Source organism: Brugia malayi (assembly GCF_000002995.4).
Source record: "Brugia malayi strain FR3 genome assembly, contig: Bm_007, whole genome shotgun sequence".
Taxonomy (NCBI): Eukaryota; Metazoa; Nematoda; class Chromadorea; order Rhabditida; family Onchocercidae; genus Brugia; species Brugia malayi.
The window spans coordinates 802,368-825,201 of record NW_025062284.1 but is presented as its reverse complement, the minus strand read 5'-3'; the positions used below and the strand labels follow the sequence as shown (position 1 = coordinate 825,201).

The window sequence follows — 22,834 nt, the reverse complement described above, 5'->3', positions numbered from 1 at the left end:
GAGTATTAAAATAAACATATTGGATATACAGATAACATAAAATGAACACATCGATAATCTAAGTATTATTTAACTTTTTGTTTTTCTTTTCTCTAGTGGATTTATTAAAAGCTGTTCATCATAATGTATTTTGTCCGCTACTTTCACATGTAAAGCTACCATCTTCAGGATTTCCAGCAGCTGCTTCCAATGAATCAACTTCTTTCGAATATTTTCCAATTAATTCATGAGCAGCTTTTAATGAATCCATTAAATCTTGAATTTCTTTGTTAATTTCACTTCTTGCATTGTTAATCATTTCTTGCGTTCGTTTACGCACAAAAGGAACTGAAATTAAGGAAAACAACATCAATGTGAAAGTAACTATTCAATATATATAAAAAAAAAAACAGTAATATTACTCAATCTATTTAATCAATATTAAAAGAATTGCTTTTTACATTGATTCCACAGAGATATAAAAAAAAAGTACAAAAGGAGAAATCAAAAAAAAAGGAAAAGAATTTAACAATCGAGAAAGACATACAGTCAGTATGAAAACGTCTCGGTTCAGCTTTGCGTCCCTCTAAATGCGATAACACTTTATACATTGACATTGTAGGTTCTTGAAATACCTACAATATACAACAGTCAAGCAAAATTTAATACAATATACAGTCAAGCAAAATTTTATTCAAGACAAATATACAGTCAAAAAAAATTTTATTTATTTTATTCAATGTAAATACTCTGAATCATAAAGCACACAGTACTGAAATGTAAAAAAAAAAAAAAAAAAAAAAAAAAAAAAAAAAAAAAAAAAAAAAAAAAAAAAAAAAGATTTGATTTATTTAAAATGATATCATCTGTCATTTGTCAATAATTGTCGCTTAGAAATGAACAAATATTAGCTTTTCAAAATTTTCATTCTTTATATATAAAAAAAAAAAAAAAACTACAAAAAAAACTTACAATTTCATCGTAATATTCTGCAGCAACCATCGTTTTGCCGTTGGGAAGTGTAACTTGTGGTTGAAATAACCTAAGATAATGGAACGCTGTTACCTTAAAATACATGATTAAAGAATTAGCTAACTAAGTTGTTATTATTTCAATTCTTATAACTGCCATTTATTGATGATATCTCATCATTTCATATCTTATTCATCGTTGAAAATAAGAGAATTCTTGTTATTATAAAATATGTATTACAACATTTGAAGTGGAACTTAACATTTTAAATTGTGTCAATCACAATCTATAAATAATGAATTAGACAGCAAACATGTGACCAAATAAATATAGTCTAAATTTCGTGATTAATAATTAAAACAATATGACGAAAAATAATGAATCTTTACCGGTTTTTCATTAACGTCGACAAAATATATTCGAATTTGAATCTCAAATTCGCCCCAACCTGTTTCGGTCACTTCATATGGCGGTTTTTCGACCACTAAAAAATAACATAAAACTAAACATATTATTAAGCATTATTTCTCAGTGATATTCTACATTTTTCATATTCTTTCATATATGTATAGCAGCATAATTTCATGTCAAATACAGAAATTTTTGTGAAGAACAAAAGTTCTTCTATTTTCACTTATGTATGTCTATTATATGACAACTTCTAAATTTCATGTCCACTTTCAGACGTTATAAGTTAACTCCAATTCATAAACTATAATCGTTAAGAATTGGATAAAAGTAGAATTCTAATCAAAACTAAAAGTTTGCCATTCAGCATATGAAAATACACAATTAGATTACAAACTAAAATTATAATATCATAATAACAATGTGATAATCTAATTAGGCTAGTTATTTCAGACAGAAAAAAAAAAAAAAAAAAAAATAAATAAATAAATTACTTCGTGTTGCATTAGCATATGAATCGTGTAATTTGAATTGTACTTTTCGAATATATTTTGATGGATCTTCATTGTAGTAAGGTTTCACGAATACTGTCCATTCATGTGTATGCCCATCTTCTTCGCGTTTTTTACCCAAATAATGGGCAGTATTACCATAAACAATTGGTCGAATGAATATTTTATCTTTTACACGTTCCATCACAATTACAATAAACCATTAAGATAGCAAATGCTACTCTTTTATCATTCGTTCCGCTCCAACCTAAATATAATTCATTATCAAATGATAATGCTAAATTTGCTAAACTTTGTTAACTTCTACGATGAGTACTAAAGTAAGTACTAAGCAATTAAAATTAAAATAGAATTTTAAAATGTTAACAAGATAAAAGGAATAAAGATATGAAATGCCAAATTATAAATTTAAATACTATCATTGTAACCAATGAAATAAGTAATTAATTATTTCATTAAATAAAGGATAAATAAATTTGGCAAAAGTAAACAAAATAATTTCACAAATGACATATAATACTAACATTAAAAGAAAAACATTAATAGTTTACTGAAGTGCAACATTATTTCAATTTCTCATTGCAAATTTTAAACGCTGAAATTTGAACTGATACTGATACATTTAGATTTTTCCTTTGCTATTAACAATAGTTACATGTGATCCAGTAATTTTCGAATTTTAACAAAAAAAAAAAAGTATCTTTTGAAACAGTACAGGTGATTGGAGGAAATATTTTAAAAAAAAAAAAAAAATGCAAAAATGGTAAGGAAACAAAGATACAAAGAAATTGTTATATCACACATTGATAAGAATTTATAAGATGAAATAATGAATTATAATTGAGGAAAAACTATTACAAATTTTAAAATTTTTAAAAAATTCAAAATTTAAATTTGAAATTAATTTAATTTTGAACCTTAAATTGAATTAAAACCATGATTAAATGAAAGTTTTATTAATTTTGCTGACGTGAAGAAATAATTAAAAATAGAATGGAAGTGAAAGATAACTGAGAATAAACTGAAATACCAATTTAACTGATAAGTGATAAAGACATTAATCATCGCCTTATCTCGAATAACATTACCCCAACCGGCACGGTGTCACCCTGCCAAATTTAGAATTCAAAATTTCGGTTTGGAGACGATTTGCAATTATCGCTTATACAATTGAAATATGAAATTTTGAAATCTCATTTTTTTTTTTTTTTAATATCTTTTGTTGCGAACTTATAAGTATTTTTTTTAATAACTTTATATTTTTCTAGTTGAACAAAGGAATCAATAATCTTTAGTTTGAAGCGATAATGGTAGAAATGGTGGAGGAAAAGAACAGATTTGAGATGTTATTTACGAGTGCGAAATCAAACCTTAATGGTTTGCAAGAAGTGATAATACAAGAATTTCAGTTTTCTGAAAATAAGAATTGTTTCTCAAGTTTAATGCAGGTTAATCTTGTTTAAAGTCTTGTATAAATTTTGTTATTCTAGAATTTCCAAAAACAAATGAACAGAATTTTTCATATTTTGTGACAGAGTTTATCAAAACAAAATCTGAAGAAAATCAAAACTGTTCCTTCTTGTTAAAAACGCTGCGTTATATAAAAAAAATCTTCAGGAAGTGAATTTGAATGTTGAATATCGTTTTATTTACAATAGTACATTCATTAACATATTGTCTATAGATCGGATTTCAGAAATTGAATGAGAAATGGTCAAAGGATTTGGATGAAATGCAAAAAATGGCGAGTAAAATGAAAATAATGCATGAGTATACAGAGAAAAACTTTAAAAGCTTGTTGGATTGCTTGCATGGCCGAGAAATTAAACAGTTGGAAAATAATGAAAGAGAAGGAGATACTTTCAAGAAAATATGTGAAGAAGTAATGCAGGTTTGCTTCTTCTTTCGAGAAATTTTCATTGTTTTGTGGAGTTTCAAAACTGTTAAATAATGTTAAGATTGTTTTTTAAATCAAATTTTTGTCAATTTTGGGAGCTAAAAAGGACGGCTCAGCATTTTCGAATCAATGAGGAAGATATAAGATATCAAAGCTCAACTTTGCTTGAGAATTTGGATTTTGCAAGTGAAATTATTGCTGCAATAATTCGTGCTGCTGAAAATTTAACAAAGGAAAACGATGAACTGAAAAATGAAAATGCAGAACTCAGGAATACGATTTTTATATTGGAAAAAGAAAACATAGATTTAAAAGAGGTAATATTTTTGGATTGTAAATCCGTATATATTACAATGGTAATTTCAAGCAATTCCAATTCTGCTTTAACTACCTGGTCCGGTTGTGGAATTTGGCAGTTTCAGTTTTATCTGTCTTACGCTAATTTAAATTAATTGCAGTGTTTTTTGCTTATTTAATAAAATTAAATTATAATCGAAAAATTAAATTAAAAGAGGGAAATTTTTTTTCTTTATTCCCATGAACAAATAACTGAAATTTTATTTTTGAATTTTAAGTTTTAATTTTGTTTTTGATTTTTGTTCAGTTCTAATTCTCAATTGTAAATCTTAGAAAGAGCTAATTTAGAATGATAATTGTAAAAATTAGCTTCAAAAAAATTTATTTTTATTTTAAAATTATGAAAAGATCTTCGATAAAATTTTTAAAGGAAAAAAAAGTGGAATTGTAAAATTTTAAAAATTAAAAAATCATTTTGAAAAGGCAAATTTGCTATTTGTTAATTGATAATGAATTAAATATTCAATTATCACCTATGCTACTAATTAATATTTATTTCTGATTTTCATTTTATTTTCATGAAAAATAACAATAAAAATATAATTTATTGTGATATGCTAAAAATTATATTTTTATTTTATTATATATTTTTATTGTATTAAACTTTATTTTTAATTTTTTTTCATGAAAATAAATGAAAAATTGTCTAAAATTTCTATAATTCCTTTTTTTCTCGTAATTTTTTTTTTTTAATTTTTTGTTTATTTAAATGTTAATTATAACGAGAAATTAATTATAATAAATTTTAAAGTTTAACTTTCAATAAAAAATAAAGGACAATAATATAGACTCTATCATATCTAAACAAACAAACATTCAATTCTATGAAATTTCTGTTATTTCATTATAGTTTCAAAAATAAAAATATATGAAATTAATTAATTGTATTAATTTTAAAACTGAAAAGTTCAAAATTTTTTTATAACTTTTTTTTGTTGTTAATTTTTTATAAAACTTTATGATAGAATTATTTTTATTTTTGCACACTTTTTTAGTAAAATATTTTAAAATTGTCATTTGATAAATAATATTTGCTAATAAATTTGTTGAGTTGTACAAAGAAAATTTTAGTAAATTTAATAAAAAATTTTAAAAGTATAACTTTGATTTCTTTTTCTAATCATTTATTGAGCTGTATCAAAATGTAACCCAAATAGTAAATATTTCTTGCAGCCGCACTCGCAGCTGCAGTTGCAGTTGCAGTCGCAAGTGCAATTGCATATTTGCTTGCACATACAAATATGTTAGTTTAATTGATCCAATAACGCTTGACATTATTATTGTTATTATTACTGTTGCTCAAGTAGATCTAATCATTACTTACTTTCTTCTTTCACAATTACTTCTTACTTATTACTTAATATTTACTTAATGAATTGATATACATTACTTATTATTAAAATTGATGTTAGTTGATTATTTCAATCCTTAATTCTCATTTTATACTAACTATTTGTCAAAATGATTAATTAATTTGTTTTTTTCTAATATCAAATATTTATTTGCTATATTAATTTAAATTAAACTTGTAACAGAGCTAAAACATTAGTTTTCAATGAATGAATGAATTAATTAATTAAAATTAATTTATATTATCCTATTTCAATTCAATCCTTAAGTATGTAAGTTACATTCTGTTTTGTTAATTAATTAGTACATAGAGTAGAAGTAATTTAGTTGCAGTTAATTTTTTTTTTTTTTGCTTTAAAATTACAATTTGTTGAAAAAATTTCTAATTATTACTAAGTACTTAAAAAAGTTAAAAATTAAAACTAATTACCTAAAATACTTAAAAATTATGGATTTAAAAAAATTTTAAAATAACTTTTGAAAACTCATAAGATTAAAAACTCAAATACACATATTTTTAAGTAACTAATTATGTAAAAAATAATAAAGTAATTAGTAAAAGAAATAATATCAAATACAATTATTAAGAATTTAAGAAACTGACAGTGCTTACATTTAATTGTCATTGTCTTGTTGTCACATATTCATTTTTATTGTTGTTATAGATTTATGCGTATGATACATAATTAAGTAAAAAATTTAAGTATAAAATTTGAAATTATAATTTATACTTTGTGAGGTGTTGTTAAATTGATAATTAAATTTTTACATAATTAATTAAATTGATTAAAAATCTGATTAAATAATTTAGCTTTTCTTCAAGGCTTGTCGCAGTGATGGCTTCAGAAGTGGATGCTTCATCATTGGCAAGCAGTATTGAATTAAATGTTAGTGGAAATATAAATGAATTTAATTAATTACTATATTTTATGTTTTAAGTGTAATTTGAAAGTATTATCAATTTACAATTAAGGAAAAATATATCATACTTTACATTTTTTTTCAAAAAATATTACATATTTTAAACCTAAAATCATTTCCGAAATTAATTTTATGATAATCATAAATCCGAATTGATTTATTCATTGTAACTAAAAACACTACATATTTTACAATTTTATCAAAAAATATTACATATTTTAAAGCTAAAATCATTTCCGGAATTAATTTTATGATAATGATAATTTCCAAATTTCAAAAAGCTAAACAAACCCATTTTACTTGTTTTTTTTTTTTTTAGGTTATATTTAAGTTGATAAATTTGTGATATGGTATTTTTTTTTTTTAAATCGTTTATAAATTTTGAATTTTTTTTTTCAGGATGCGCTTGTAGATTCGGAATGGTTCTGTCCAGGTGAAATTCATTCAATAATACCAACCGGAAATAAATGGAGTAAACGGAAAAGGCAAATAGAAGCAAATAAATTTCATGATAATACCCATTCAAATAGTTTATTTTATATGCGTTGGTATGAAGCATATAAAATTCGTGCTTTAAAACAGCGACTTGTAAGTTTGCTTGCTAATTTTAAAGTTTTAAAAAAAAATTTTTTTAAATCAAATTGTTACTTAGATTCAAAATAGTTATTTTTTAAAACAACAATTTTGTGAATTGAAAAAAAGTTTTTTTTTTTTTTTAAATTTAAAAATGTAAAATTTTTGTGTACAGTTGTTAAATTGTGTTAATTAATTTTCATATTTTTTAGGAACAATATAAAATAGATGAAATACAATCGTTTATAAAGCAAAAAATTCAAAAAATAAATGATGTTGTAAGAGATGAAGAAATTAAATTACGCTTAATTTCATCAGTTATTCTAAAACCGGATCATATGCAAAGTGATCCTGATTTCCTGAAACGTAAATATGGGTAAATTATTTCTTAGTTGATATTTATTCAATTTTTTGAGAAAAAAAAACAAACAAACAAACAAACAAACAAAACAAAACAATATTAAAATTATTACAACACTAACTTATTGTAAAATTACATTTACATGTTGAAATTAAGTTTTTTGAAATTAAATTAAATTTAAAATTACAAATTTCAAAAAATTTAAAGTTAAATATAAATTTATATTTGAAATTAAATTTGAAAAGGCAAAATTGTGATGATAATTAACGTAACAAACTTGGTTGATTATCATTATATGCTTAATAATTAGATAATTTTTGCTGTAAACAATTTAAAAGTTAAAAATCAAAAGTTCATAAATCATAATCTGATTAGCATAGAATCTGGTATGTAAGCTAAAAATAAAAAAAAGTTACACAAATTTAAATTTGCAAATTTCAAAAATTTCGAAATTAAATTTATATTTGAAATAAATTTTTATTTTATAGAGCAAATTTAATTGGTTGGTTAGATGATGTCGCAGCTGAATTAAGTCAACCATCATCAAAAATTATCAACGAACTAATGCGTGATTTCACTTCACTTAAAGAGGTATTTTATTATTTAAAAAAAAATTAAAAATTCTGATGAACAAAATGAAATAATTTAAACATCTAAATTGTATCAAATTTTCTTTCAATATAATAAAAAGTTATAAATTTCTAATATTTAATAACTTCATAACTGGAATTTTTAAGTTAATTTAAATGTGTGCTAATTGTGATCGAACATTTCAAATGCTTTTATAATTCTTTATTTAGCTATTATATTTCATAAAAAAGAAATAAAAAATTTGTTTTTTTTTTTGAAAAATTTAACAATTTAATTGTTGATTAATTCATGTTTTAACATATGATTGAAATTAAGTAACATTTATTTCTTTTGATTATAAAAACTTTTATACCATTCTTTTTTTTTTTTTAAATTTTAATTTGCTAATTAAAATAAATATCAATTGTCATATAGGCTGATCCATTATCAAATTGGACCGAACAGAGTAGCGAATTTTATTGTCGAATGCTTGAAAGGATAAATAATTTTGCTTCTTCAATGGCTGAAATGGTTAAATATTCATTTATTATTGAACCTGGCACAATAACACCTCATTTATCGGTAAAATTTCCTAAAATTAAACTTGCTTTTTAAAATTTTAAGTCAATTTTCTCGACAAAATTATCCTAAAATACAGATTAGTGAATTTTTTTTATCGATCAAATTCTCACAATGAAAATTATCTTCGAATGAAATTTAAATTTTTGCACAAATTAGCACAAAAATTTTAAAAAAAATTTACCATTTTATTAAACATATTTAGCAGAAATTTAAATTTTTGAAGTGGAAAAGAAAAATAAGAAAATGTTTTGAAATGATTAAAATTTAAAAATTTTTCTTTCCAAAATTTGAAATTAAGAAATAACTTTTCTTCTCCCATTTTTTTTTTTTTTTTTTTGTTTTTTTAAAGGAATATGTGGCGGAATTTCAACAATTAAAAACATTTTTTGAGCGTAATCCGTTAACATCGGAAGAAGCAAAGCAAAATGCTTTTAATCGAAATCTTGATAAAGCAAGAAATAAATGTTAGTTTTAATTTCAAAAATTTTCCTCTCAATAATTTAATGTATATTTCATTTCGTACATTTTTGACTATCATTTCAAAAAAAAAAAAAAAGTAAAAAGTAAAAAAAAAAATTACAAATATTAGGAATCATAGTGACATTTCTATTTCAAAAAATGTCACTAAAAACTAAATTAGAAATGCATGAAAATATTTTTGTTGATCAAATATGTTTAAAATGAAATTAGTAAAATATCTTTGTTAAATATGATCAAATCTAAATTAAAAAATATCTTTGTTAAACATGATCAAAACTAAATTGGAAAATATATTTGTTAAATATGACCAAAAATTAAATTAGAAAATGTCTTTGTTAATTATTAAAATTAAATTAAAAAATATCATTAATTTAATTCTTAATTATACAATGTTATAAGTTTTTTATGTAATTCTATTCCAGATGTCATCATCATCATTTCAATATAAATTTAAATGAATAATATTTTAATTACTTAAAATATTACTTAAAAAAATATATAAAATATTAAAAGTAATCTTTGATAAGTATTCCATAAACAATGAAAGATTCCATTATTTATTTTTATTGCACATTGATTACTTTATTGATCTCTCTTTTTTTTTTTTTTTAAATATTATATGTGTTCTTATACACAGCTAATCAATCAATCAATCGATCAATCGATCAACTTGAAAAAAATATATGTATATTAAAAGTAATCGTTGAAAAGTATTCCATAAACAATGAAAGATTCCATTATTTAATTATTTTTATTATGCATTAATTACTTTATTTATAAATGTTAAACATGCTAATCAATCGATCAATCGATCAATCAATCAATCAATTGTTAAACACTTTTCAGCAAACTTTAAATTCTGTCAAGCAAATAAATTTGTTTTGAATTAAATTAGAAATAAAACTTCTGTTATTTGAATTAAAATAAAAATTTCATTTTTAATTCTAATCAAAATTGTCACATTCTAATCAAATTATCACAAAATTATCACAAAGTTACAGTATTCGAATGTGCTGATATTAGTCGCGTGATATTATGGCGCAAAAAGACAACAAGTAATAATAATGGTTCAGTTTTTCCGTATAAATCAACAATACGAGAAACAACAAATATGCATTATACGAATGATATTTTCAAACATATTAGCATAACAAATCATTCTACTGATAAGAGGTATATTTTTTTTAATTTTTTTTATCAAATTTTTATAAAATTTTTTTTTGCAGATTATAAGAATCAATTAAAAAGCAACTTAAGCTATCTTTTTTTTTTTTTGTTCCTGCTAATATTAGAATGATATTTGTTGTGTTCATTTAAAAAAAAAAAAAAAAAAAAAAAAACTGCTAAATAATTATTGATTAATTTGTTATTTGTTTTTTTTTTTTAGCTTTTTTATTTGATTAAAATTTTATTATTGTATAATTTTTGTAGCAATACTAATACATAATTGATCATTTAAAATTTTTTTTGTTTTCTTTATTATTAAAATTTATTAATCAATCTTTTTTTTTTTATTATTTAAAATAAAAAAAACAAACAAGTATTAAAAATTTATCACTTGTAGTATTTTTTTTTCTATTAATTACTTTTTATTAAATTTTAATGAACTTTTATGGTAAATTTTTTAAAATAATGTTTGTTTTTTTTTTTCAAATATTAATTTACTGATTAATTATGTGCTTAATAAGCTATATAAATGTTTATATAAATTGATAATAGGTGATTTTTAGCGATGATTTCATTCACGCATCATACGTACGTGGTGGTCCACTCTTGAATACGTTTATTCTAACACAAGCGCCACTTCCGTCAACAATCAATGATTTCTGGCAAATGGTTTGGCAGGAACGTTCAAAATATATCATCATGTTATGCAAAGCTGTTGATATGAAACGTTTAGGCTTACTGGATGGAGTATTACCTAACACTTGCGTGTATTACTGGCCAAGGTAATACTTCTCTTTCTGTATAAGTAAATGTGTAAGTAAGTTTCTGTATAAGTAATCAGTTTTTGAAGAATTCTTTCGCCTAGAAAAAATAGCTTCTAGTATGTAATCAGTAACTAAAATTCGTTAACAGTGTGTTTTAGGTTGTCTGACAAAGAAGAAAAAAAATAACTAAAAATAAAGTTTAATTTTAATTTATAGCACAAATGACATCACATTAACAGTATTTCATATGTCTTAAAATTTAGAACATTATTTGTTTTTTTTTTTTTTTTTTTTTAGAAAAAACGGTCTTATTTTTTATTAATATGTATAATCAGCATACAATTGTTTATTTAATATATTTCAATAATTTTAATTATACTAAATTTTATTTCTTATTACAATATTTTATTTAATTTTATAATATTTGAAAATTCCGCCTTCTATTTAATTTCATAACATTTGTTTATTTTATTATTAAATTTGCTAAATTTTCCTTTGAATATTTTGAAATATTTTAGATAGTATTAATGTAACAGTTTAATTAATTATTAATAATAAATAAATGATAATAATATTAATACACTTTCTTAAAATTTTATTATTGTAGAATTATAGAATTATTGTGAAAAGGAAAAGCAAAAATTCTAGTTTAAAATTCAATAATCATGAATTTTAAAATTATCATTTAAATAGATATGAAAATGACAAAGCTCAATATGGTGATTACATTGTTTGTAATATTAAAATGGATTGTACCACTGATCCACTTTTCAATGTCACCCATTTGACAATGCATCGAGTTGATGACGAAGAAGGCTTTGTGCATAAGTTAGAACATTGGCAATATGATTGGAATAATTTCACTGATTTTTATTGGCCATTACGCATCCTTCGAAGGTATTGTATACTTTATAGTTTTTATCAATAAAACATTCTTATCATTTCTTTTTTATCGTTGAATGATCATTGCAATCATTATTTATCTTCATCTAATATCACTATTATTATCATCATCGTTAATATCATTCTTATCATTAATATCATCAGTATCAGTTATCACGAACATTTATTTATTTAATCACTTCTTTTCTTTTTCATTTTAGACTTTGTACAATAGGAAATGGTAGCAATACCGTACCTGGCATACGGTATTGAGTACGGTACTATTACCATTTCCTATTGTAGAACAATAACATAGCAATTATTTATGATCATTGATGTGTATATTAATCGCCTAAAGATCATTGCAATCATTATATATCTTCATTTAACATCACTTTTATTATCATCGTTAATATCATTCTTATCATCAATGTCATCAATATCAGTTGTCACGAACATCATTTATTTAAACGCTTTTTTTTTTCCATTTCAGACTTTGTACAATAGGAAATGGTAGCAATACCGTACCTGGCATACGGTATTGAGTACGGTACTATTACCATTTCCTATTGTAGAACAATAACATAGCCAATTATTTATGATCATTGATGTGTGTATTGAATTTTTTATAATAAAATTTTTTTTTTTTTTTTTTTACATAAATTTTTATCATTTTTTAAATTTATTAGGGCACGCTTATCATCAATGCCAACAATTATACATTGTTTGGATGGTTGTGGTCGTTCTGGTACTTTGGTCACTATTGAAGTACTTTTAATGCACTTACTTAGAGGTTAAAATTAAATTTAATAATTTTGCTTTCTTATAAATGATTGATGGTATTAAAAAAAAAAAAAAAAAAAATGACAGGCAAATAATTTTATCATGAAATAATCTATTAATGGAGTTATTAAAATATTTTTTTTTTTTTTTAAATTACAATCAATTATAGTGATTATGCATCTTACGGGTAAATATTTTGGTATTTTCTATAATTAATGTATAACTTCTAATATAAATGCAATAATAAATATTGTTTGCATGTAAAATTAAAATAAAAACCAAAAAAAAAAAAGTTAAATACTGATTAGATATAAAGTTGTAAAATTAAAATTGATAAATTGTTTATGGTTTTTGAATTTATCAGTTGATTATTTTTCAAATTTTCACTTTTTTTTTAAAAAAAAAAAAAAAGAAAAAAATAAATATAATAGAAGTAATAGCTTTTACAAATAAAAACAAAATGCATCTTTTTTTTTTTTTTCAAAAAGGAAAAAAAAATCAATGTTTTATATTTCAAATTTTCTAATTTAATCTATTTTAGAATAATTTTAGGTTCAGCTCAATATGATAATTTAGTACTTACAACAGCAATTTTTGTACGACTTCAACGACGTCATGCAATTTCATCGCCATTACAATATTTATTTATCTATCGTACATTACTTCATTGGATGCAACCATTTATTACGTCAAATATTTCACGTTTTATTCTTGGATTAATTTTTCCTAATTGGGGTTTTGTTGGCAAATATGAGAAAATGATTAGCAATCGTTATAAATTTAAATGATATGATATGATATGATAAGATATTATCAATGATTGATTTATTCAAAGACAAAAAATATGACAATATTCTCTTTTAAAACAAACTTTTAATGAATATTTGAGATATAAATAATCAAAATGATGTTCCAAAAAAAAAAAAAAAAGGCGATATTAAAAGATAAAAAATCTTTTTAATTTTTGTTAAAATAAATTTTTTTAAAAATTTCTCGAAAATTTGCAATAATTTTAGAATTTTGTTTTCCTATTTACAGGGCTTAAAATTAAACTGAAGAAATGAAATTTTTTTTTTTTCATTTACTTTGAGCTTTTATTTTTAATCAATGTTTGCTATGTTAAGTTGTAATTTTAAAATTGTTGTCTAATAAATATTTGCAAAAGTTCAAATTTGATTTTTAATTTTTATGTAAATATTTTCCTTCTAAATATTGTTCGTATTTTTTATCCCAAATTTAATATTGCAAATTTTATGCTATTATCACAACATTTACGGTTTATCGTTTGGTATATTTTTGCATAGAAACATTGCAGAATGGACGTTCTTAATAAGTTACGTGTATTACGTAACGTCAATTATTTGTACGCCACCTAATATATTTCTATCTTCATGCCTGTAAATATTTCAAATGCATTTGCGTCTAATATAATTTCTGTATTAATTAATTAAAAAAAATTAATTAATAATATGAAATCATCATTTCATATACAGAATTTTTTTTTTTTTTTTAACATTCAAATTCAAATGGAATAATAATTTTAAATATTCATCCATTAATATTTAAAGTGAATTATAATTATTTGTATAAATAATAAGCAAAATCAAATGGCAAAAAAAAAAAAAGAGAAATGATTTAATAAAATAAACAAAAATTTTTATAAAATAATTGAAAACAGAAATTTAAGAAAGAAACACAAAAAGCACAATTTTTTTTTCTTCATAATTTTTGATATAATTAATCGAATTTAATAAATGAAAGTAATTAACAATTCTTTTTTTTAAATAAATAATAAATGGATAGCAATAATTTTGGAATACTTCAACTGAACCTTTCTAATATCTTACCTAATTTCATTTTAATGAAAATTATTAAAGTTTTCTTTCTTCTAAACTTTCAAAATGTAAGAATGAGAATGTTATTTTTAAACTATTACCTTTTAAAAGCAAAGAAATGAATAAATTTTGAATCAACATTTGGATTTTAAATTTCAATTTTTAACTATGCTATTTGAAATTATGAGTGAATTTTAAATACAATATATTGAATCTGAAAAATATTTAATCTTTAAAAGAAATAAAAAAAAAAAAAAAAATAGTTCAATTGAAATTAACGTTTCGACGTTGTATGTTATACTTTGTATGTTTTGTATGTAAATTTGTAGATATTACATACTTTTGTATGTTTTGTATGTAAGTTTGTATGTGTATGTATGTTCATGTATGTATGCATGTAAGTTTATATATGATTTCCAATTTAGATAATTTTCAAATAATTTTGTTAAATTTCAAGTTTTAAATAATTCTTAACTAAACTATTAATAATAATATATGCATTAATAATTTTATTCGGAAGAAAAAAAAAATTCTTTTCATATTTTCTTTTTTTTTTTTTTTTTTCAACAAGAAATATTTTAAATTTAATTTTCTTCTACCTTATAAAAATTTGACACATTTTTGATTTACCGTTTAAATTTCCAAAATTTAATTGAAAAATATTGAAATGATAATGCTGAAAAATAGATGAATTTAAAATTGAAAGATTAAATAAAATGCAAACGAATATTTCTTTCTTTTTTTTTTTTTTTGCAATTTAATTTTGAAAAAAAAAAAAAAATTAATTACTTCTTTTTTTTTAACAATAATAATTTATTAATTTTATTTTCTTTTTTTTTTTCTTTCTTTCTTTCATATTTATTTCTTTTCTATTATCAATCATTTTATTTTAATTTAATTAATTCATCTAATTAATTAGATCATTATTTATAGCTTTTGCTCCATTTATATTTCTTTCTCTTCCAAAAAAAATTTTTCTATATCTGAAGAAATAAAAAAAAGAGAAAGAAAGAGAGAGAGAGAGAGAGGGAGAGAGGGAATGATAATGAAGAGATAAATAATTGATAATATTCTCTTCAAAACTTTACTTTATATATATATTTTTTTTTTGTAATAGAGGAAAGGAAAGGAAAAAAAAAAAGAGGAATTCCATTTATTTCAAATCAGGTCATCTCTCTCCCTCTTTCTCTCTCTCTCTCTCTCTCTCTCTGTCTTAGATGAAATTGTTTCAGAGTGATAGAAAGGCATTTCAATTACTTCTCATAATTTTGAATTACAAAAAAAAAAAAAAAAAAAAGAAAGAAATGGTAACGATAGTGTCCATCATGGCACATTGTCCATTGTTGTATATCGTGTCAACTCTCGGTTGACAGTTTATTTATTTAAAAATCTTTTTTTTTTTTTTTTTAAATTGCTCATTTTTTATATTTTTAAATGATCAATTAATAAATACTTATAATTAAACATAATTAGCAATAATTAATTACATGTAAAATTAATTTTTATATTTATTGAAATTAAACTTTCCATTTTTGCTAATTTATTTGCATAAAATTATAATTTCAAAATTTATATGCAATTGAAAATTTGCTTTAATTAATTTATTTTGTATTTTATACATTCATTTATTCATTCATTCATGCAAAGTTATGTTTATTTTATGTTCTGTTTATGATTCATTACAAATTAATAAATTTCAAATTAAAAAAAAAAAAGTTAAAAAAAAAAAAACAAAAATAACAATTAAAATTGAGAGACACTACTAATTTCATTTCTTTTGAAAAATTTAATGCCTAAAAAAAAAAAATTTTAACATTTGTATTTTTTTTTTCCTTTTTTTTTTACTACTAAAATTATTTAACTTCATTGCTGCTTAAATTCAATAATTTTTTTTTTTTTTTTATTGTTTCATCTTAATTTGCTTATTGTTTAATTTGCTTATCAAATTTAATTACTTCACATAGTGTTATTCTAATTTTTAAATTATAAAATGCATATACATTTAGATGTTTTATGGTACCATAGCTGGTATAACTTTTTTAATTAGTGCTTTTACAATATTAGCACAATTAATTTTATTGCCAATATTTTTCAAGCGTACTGACATTATGCGAAATGATATTGAGGAACGTATGAAATTATTTAAGGTTAGCTAATTACTTATAATTAATTATCAAATAAATAATAAAAATAAAAAAAGAAGAAGAAGAAAATAATTTGCATTTTACTTTTTAGTTAATTGTTTCAATTAGCTATTTTAAAATGAATTAAAAAATGAACTGAAATATTTTAGATAAAAGAATGTGTTGTACTTTTGACAGTTTTATTTATAGATATTAGCTGATATAGGTGATATCAATCTTGCTCAAAAACGTCAAGAATTGTTACGCAGGAAAAAATCAATAAATACCTGTCCACCACCAGAACCTGGACCACCAGGACCACCAGGTATTTAATAATTTGGATATTTTGTATAGAATTATGACAATTTGTCTTTAGTTTAAATTAGATTAAATTAAATTAAATTTGAATGATTTAATTAATTTTATTTTTAGGAGATCCAGGTGAGGATGGTGAACAAGGTGATGATGGACCTATTGGTTTACCAGGAAAAAGTACATTTGAATTATTAGAAGAAATACAACAACAATGCATCATTTGTCCACAAGGTGAACGTGGACCACCCGGAGCACCTGGTAACCAAGGAATACAAGGTCCTAAAGGTGATCGAGGTGTACCTGGAATTCCTGGACTAGATGGCCAAGATGGTATTTGTTTGAATTTTGTTTTAATTTAACAATATTTGTTACAGGAATTAATCAAGTCTTTTAGTTTGTTTGTTTGTTTTTTTTTTTTTTTTTTTTTTTTTTTTTTTTTTTTTAGGTGAAATTGGCCTAGAAGGAGCACAAGGATACAATGGTACAAGTGGGACGAGAGGACCAAAAGGACCAGATGGTAAGCCTGCTACAGGTGGTATTGGAGAACCAGGCCCAAAAGGATTACCTGGCTCAATTGGTAGAACTGGACCACAAGGTCCTCGAGGTAACACTTGCCAAATTTAATTAGAAATTTTATGTTTCAATTAATAAACTAAGAATATTGTAATTTCAAAATTAAATCAACAATTTTTAGGTAAAAGAAATTATGTGTATGGACCACCAGGACCGGACGGTAAAAAAGGTGTTAAAGGAATGGATGGTCTTCCTGGTAATTTTGGTCCAAGAGGTAATCGAGGACCAATTGGTGAACCTGGTGCTAATGCAATCTTCTGTCCATGTCCATTAGAAATGGAATTACTTGATGTAAAACAAACGGTTCTAATAAATTGTTTAATATTTTAAATTCTATCAATGCTTTAGAAGAAATTTTTGCATATTTCTCTTATAATAATATACTTTTTTACAAATCATTTTGTTTAGGAGAGAGAGAGAGAGAGAAGGAGAGAGAAAGAGAGAAGAGAAAGAGAAAGAAAAGTTAGAATTTTGAAAAATTAAAATTTTTTTTTTTTTTTGCAATTTCTTTTAAACCTTACTACAAACATTTTTGTTTTTAATATTGTTTCTAAAAGAAAAGGAAACTTTTTAGAGTAAACAACAACAAGAAGAAGAAGAACAACAACAACAACAATTGACAAAAATAAAAAGGAAGAAAAAAGGAAAAAATGAAAAAAAACCTAAAAATTCAACTCAAATTTCAGTACTAATTAATAATCATCCCTTACTGTCAACCATTCATGATACTGATCACAAGAATATGCGAAAAACTCTGAGTGGAATTTCAAATGTTAAATCAAAATTCAATAAACCAACAAATATTCCACATGAAAGTATACCACAACAATTTCTTCACCTTTCACCATTATCAGCAGTAATTGAATACGATGAAATACCAAATGATAAAGAAGATATAGGTAAATTGATAATGATTAATTTTAATATCAAAATTATTTCATTTCAAATCAATTTTAATATCAAAATTATTTCATTTCAAATCAAAGATAAAATTTTAATTTTTATCTTTGCTATTGTTTAGATGAAATAATATTGTTCATTTGCATTAAATTATATTCATTTAAATTATTCAATTTAAATATATATAAATATAAATCTAAAATTTAATTTACTCAATTTTTTACTCCTTTTTTTTCCTCCTTTCATTTTGTTGTTAAAAGCAACTTTTCAAAATAAATTACATAAATGTTAGTAATACTAGCTTTTGCTTACTTAAAAAACTTTCTTTTCATTTATTTAATTTAATTTTTCTTTTTCTTTTAGAACTTTTATTTTAGGATTTTTTTTTTTTAATTAGCAATGAAATGCAATAATACATTTTTTTTTTTTTGAAAATTTCATACAACTTTTTAATATTTTAATGCTAACTAACATAAAATTATTGATTATAAAAAAAAAAAAAAAGAACTATGAATCATTTTTTAAAATTTTAAATGTAAATTTAGATTCAACAAATTGAAAGACTAGAAGTTCAATTAATACAAGTGATAACGATGATGCTGATAATAATGATAACAACTTTTCGATATTTTAATACTAACTAGTATAAAATTATTGATTACAAAAAAAAAGAACTATGAATCATTTTTTAAAATTTTAAATGTAAATTTAGATTCAATGAATGAAAAGACTGGAAGTTCAAGTTCAACTAATACAAGTGATAACGATGATGCTGATAATGATGATAAGCTATTGTTGGATAATGCAAACAGTGAACTAGAAGATATAATAATTGTAGATAATGATCATAATTCAGATGGAACAAAAATTCAAATTAATTCATTGCCATCACCATCATCATCATCATCATCATCATCATCATCATCATCTTCATCATCATCATCATCATTAAAATATCATCATCAATTAACATCAAAAATTCAGCCAGTTAATAATAATCAAGAAAATGAGGTTAGTTTTTTTATATTTATGTTAAATTTTTTTTTCCTCAAAAAATTCATTTTTGAAAAAAAAAAATGAAAGAAATAAAAAAAAAAAAAAAAAATTATCATAAGATAATATATTTAATAAAAAAGAATTAATTTCTTATCATTTCTTTTATCATTTATCATTTCATTGTATATATTATTATATGCTTTTTAAATAGAACATAAAATTACTAGCTAATAATTAGAATAAAATAAAAGTAAAAATTTAATTTCAAATTACAAATAGTTAAAACGAATAGATGAAATAAAATAATTTGCATAACGAATAGATTTATATTTTTTTTTTTTTTTTTTTTTTACAAAAAAGAAAACATTTAAGAATTTACATATTTTATGTGAATTACTTACTTACTAATTTAATTAAAGCGTGAATTACTTACTTACTTACTAATTTGATTAAAGCGTGAATTACTTACTTACTTACTAATTTGATTAAAGCGTGAATTACTTACTTACTAGTTTGATTAAATATTATCATTTCTTATCAAATCAATTTGTTTTTGTTTTTGTTCTATTTTTTTTTTTTTTCACGAACTTTTTGAAAAGCTAAAAAATTTTGCAATATTTCATACATTTCATATCTTTTTTTTTCGGCTTTTTTTTCTCTCTCTCTCTCTTTCTCTCTCACTAAATCAACAATTTATTTGATAATTTTGATAAGAAAAAAAAAATGAATTATCAACAAATTTCAGGATGAAATAAACGATTTAATACATAAAGATGAAATTTATCCTAAAATAGAGCAACAACAAATTCCTGAAATTAACGAAAATAATATCAATCAAATGCAACATCTTAGTAATATTGCAAATTATCTTACACAAAATCGTCGTATTGCAATTGGTGATACTAAAGATAGTAAAAGTAAGCAATGATTAATATTATCAAATTTATTAATCAATTATTTTAAAAGTATAAATTTTAATTTTTGAACAAATATAAATTTTAAATTTTAATTTTTCCATACTTTTATAAGACAAAATTAAGTTTTGGTAATTTAAAATTTATATCACTAATCAAGTATTACAAATTGTGATAAAAGTAGTGTGATTACTATTTTGATAAGTGATAATAGGAGTATAAATATATGTAGGATAAAAAGTAACTTTAAATAATGTTTTTTTTTTTTTTTTTTTTTTTTTTTTTGTGTGTAAATTTTCATCAAATAATAACCAAAAATTCAAATGAATGAGTAATTATTATAAAATTTAAAAAAAAAATAAATAAACTTTATTATATTATAAAATATTTTCATACCCAAATTTATTATAATAATAATATTACATACATTTTCAGAAGATGAAGAAAGCAAAATTAGCATAATCGAAAATGAAGGAATAAAATTAAAGGTAGCAACAATAACTACTACAACTATTACTACCACGTCAAAACCATTAATAACCGGATATCCGGATGAAACAACCGGTTCAACTCGTTCACGTTTCATCTATGTAACTAAACGTCCGAAATCACTTTAAGCAAAACATTTTGACAAACTATATACGCTGAATATAATTTAAAATATGATAGATATTTAATTCATGAATATGCAAAAAAAAATTTAATTATGAATATAAATTTTTAAAAGTTAAGTAAATATTTTTAAAAAAGATGAAAAATTCATTGACATCGATGACAAAGCTTTTTTTTTTTTTTTTTTTTTTTTTTGAAAATTTTATTTAAAATAAGAATGAAATTATTTGTTTTTTTTTTTTTTTTTTTTTACTATTTACATATTACGAGTTTTTTTTTTTTTTTTCAAATGTGCATTCCTCATTTTCGCTTTCTTTTTTGTTGTTGTTGTTATTGTAACTTTAGAAATATATTAATTTTTTATATTTTCTTAACAATATAGTTTGTTTGGTTATTTTGTTTACGTATGAAAAAAAAAAAAAAATCATTTCTTCTTTATTATCTTTTAAAATAATATTTTGATGTTAGCTTATCAATTAACAAGTAAACATCTCTTAGATCATAAGGAATCTTTTCATAGTTTCTAATTTTATTTGAAATAAGTTACAATTATTATTAATTCATTTGAATTGGTTAAAATAAATGGAAAAATATTTTTAAAAAAAAAAATTTCATATTATTATTCTTGTTATGTATTATTATTATTATTATTATTATTATTATTTTGTATTACTATTATTATTATTATTATTTTGCATTATTATTATCATTATTATTATTTGTATTACTATTATCATTATTATTATTATTTTGTATTATTATTATCATTATTATTATTATTTATTATTACTATGCTAACTAGAAAAATACTGAAAAATATTGAAATATATTTTCACTAAAAAATATAAAATATTTGAAAATTAAAGGCATTCACTAAAGCTGACTTCCAGGCCTATATTTCATTGAATATGTGAGAAATTACTAAATGTTACTGTTCATTTGATTAAATAAATAACTATAAGCAAAAATAATTCCTTAATTAATCACATATTAGAAATGTAGTTTAACTTTTAATAAAATATTTGAAAAAGTTTAAAAAAAAAAAAAAATGCAGGTTAAAACTTTTAATCAAATAATCATCTCAAAGATAAAACTATACATAAATTCAATTTTTATCCTTACAATTAAAACTCTTTAATTATACTGTCTATTTCATTGAGTTTCAAATTTTTTAACCATTAAAATAAAATAAGCATAAAAGACAATTTTACATCATTGATTAAAATAAACATAAAAATAAAAATAAAAAAATCGATCATTTCAATAAAATGAAATTACATTACATTATTTTACACATTTCTTATTTATGCTTCCCTATGTAATCCTATTGCTCAGTTGACAGTCATCTGTCATCTTTCTTTCATTTAAATTAAATTCTCTCTTCTTCCATTCATTATTTGAAGTTTTATCTCATCTTTCACTACTTTACACAATATTTCTTTCTTCATTATTGACAAATGAAATCAGACGTACAACCACATACTTAAGCGCCTGCCTTGCTTATCTCTTATATCCATCGTTTATCATCGAATTGCATCGTTTCATTTCATTGATTATCAGAACAGTAAAAAGCTTACTATAATCCCTTTCATTTCTTTCTTTTGTTCATTTCACTGAAGTTTCAATAAAATTAAAAAGATGAAATCATATTATCATAGCATAAAATTTGAAATTTTACAAATATTATTATGCTTTAAAAATTTTTAAATAGTAATAATAATAATAAATAAGAGTTTAATTATCAACTGATTGAGCAAAAAAAGCCCTCTAAAATTATTAATATACATTTTTAAATAATAATAATAAATAAGAGTTTAATTATCAACTGATTGAGCAAAAAAAGCCCTCTACAATTATTGATATACATGAAAAAAAAAAAAATTCGGACATTTCGAAAAAACTATTTTATTGAAATAACTGTGATAAATATGACAAAAAAAAAAAAAAAAAAAAAAGTGCGACATATCACTTAAGCTAATTGCGAACATGAACAAAACCAGTCACAGAG

The 22,834-nt window shown here is 21.8% G+C and overlaps 3 protein-coding genes and 2 further genes across 5 annotated transcripts; 2 read left to right on the top strand and 3 right to left on the bottom strand.

Annotated features, from left to right (window-relative positions):
• Nucleotides 1-410: 410 nt before the first annotated feature.
• Bma-gfl-1.1 (putative 26.0 kDa protein in CYB5-LEU4 intergenic region, putative) lies at nucleotides 411-2,055 on the bottom strand (the record flags this gene model as incomplete). The annotated part of the gene is made up of 4 exons (XM_043082725.1): nucleotides 411-614; nucleotides 952-1,044; nucleotides 1,341-1,435; nucleotides 1,854-2,055. The coding sequence occupies 4 exons, from the start codon at nucleotides 2,053-2,055 to the stop codon at nucleotides 411-413; spliced, it is 594 nt and encodes a 197-aa protein (XP_042938659.1).
• A 1,766-nt stretch (nucleotides 2,056-3,821) lies between these two features.
• Bma-egg-3.2 (Uncharacterized protein) lies at nucleotides 3,822-13,346 on the top strand (the record flags this gene model as incomplete). The annotated part of the gene is made up of 13 exons (XM_043082724.1): nucleotides 3,822-4,101; nucleotides 5,299-5,368; nucleotides 6,299-6,362; nucleotides 6,796-6,984; nucleotides 7,182-7,345; nucleotides 7,819-7,921; nucleotides 8,336-8,482; nucleotides 8,832-8,946; nucleotides 9,964-10,135; nucleotides 10,693-10,911; nucleotides 11,587-11,790; nucleotides 12,465-12,568; nucleotides 13,111-13,346. 13 exons carry the CDS (start codon nucleotides 3,822-3,824, stop codon nucleotides 13,344-13,346), a joined length of 2,067 nt encoding a protein of 688 aa, XP_042938658.1.
• A 2,157-nt stretch (nucleotides 13,347-15,503) lies between these two features.
• Bm15631 lies at nucleotides 15,504-15,606 on the bottom strand. Its single transcript, XR_006228012.1, has one exon. The product of XR_006228012.1 is annotated as a pre-microRNA Bm15631 (primary transcript).
• Nucleotides 15,607-16,399: 793 nt separating this feature from the next.
• Bma-col-128 (cuticle collagen, putative) lies at nucleotides 16,400-20,831 on the top strand (the record flags this gene model as incomplete). The annotated part of the gene is made up of 9 exons (XM_043082723.1): nucleotides 16,400-16,540; nucleotides 16,727-16,841; nucleotides 16,949-17,161; nucleotides 17,277-17,435; nucleotides 17,526-17,707; nucleotides 17,979-18,303; nucleotides 19,017-19,315; nucleotides 20,046-20,217; nucleotides 20,650-20,831. The coding sequence occupies 9 exons, from the start codon at nucleotides 16,400-16,402 to the stop codon at nucleotides 20,829-20,831; spliced, it is 1,788 nt and encodes a 595-aa protein (XP_042938657.1).
• Bm15630 lies at nucleotides 19,132-19,225 on the bottom strand. Its single transcript, XR_006228011.1, has one exon. The product of XR_006228011.1 is annotated as a pre-microRNA Bm15630 (primary transcript).
• Nucleotides 20,832-22,834: the final 2,003 nt, after the last annotated feature.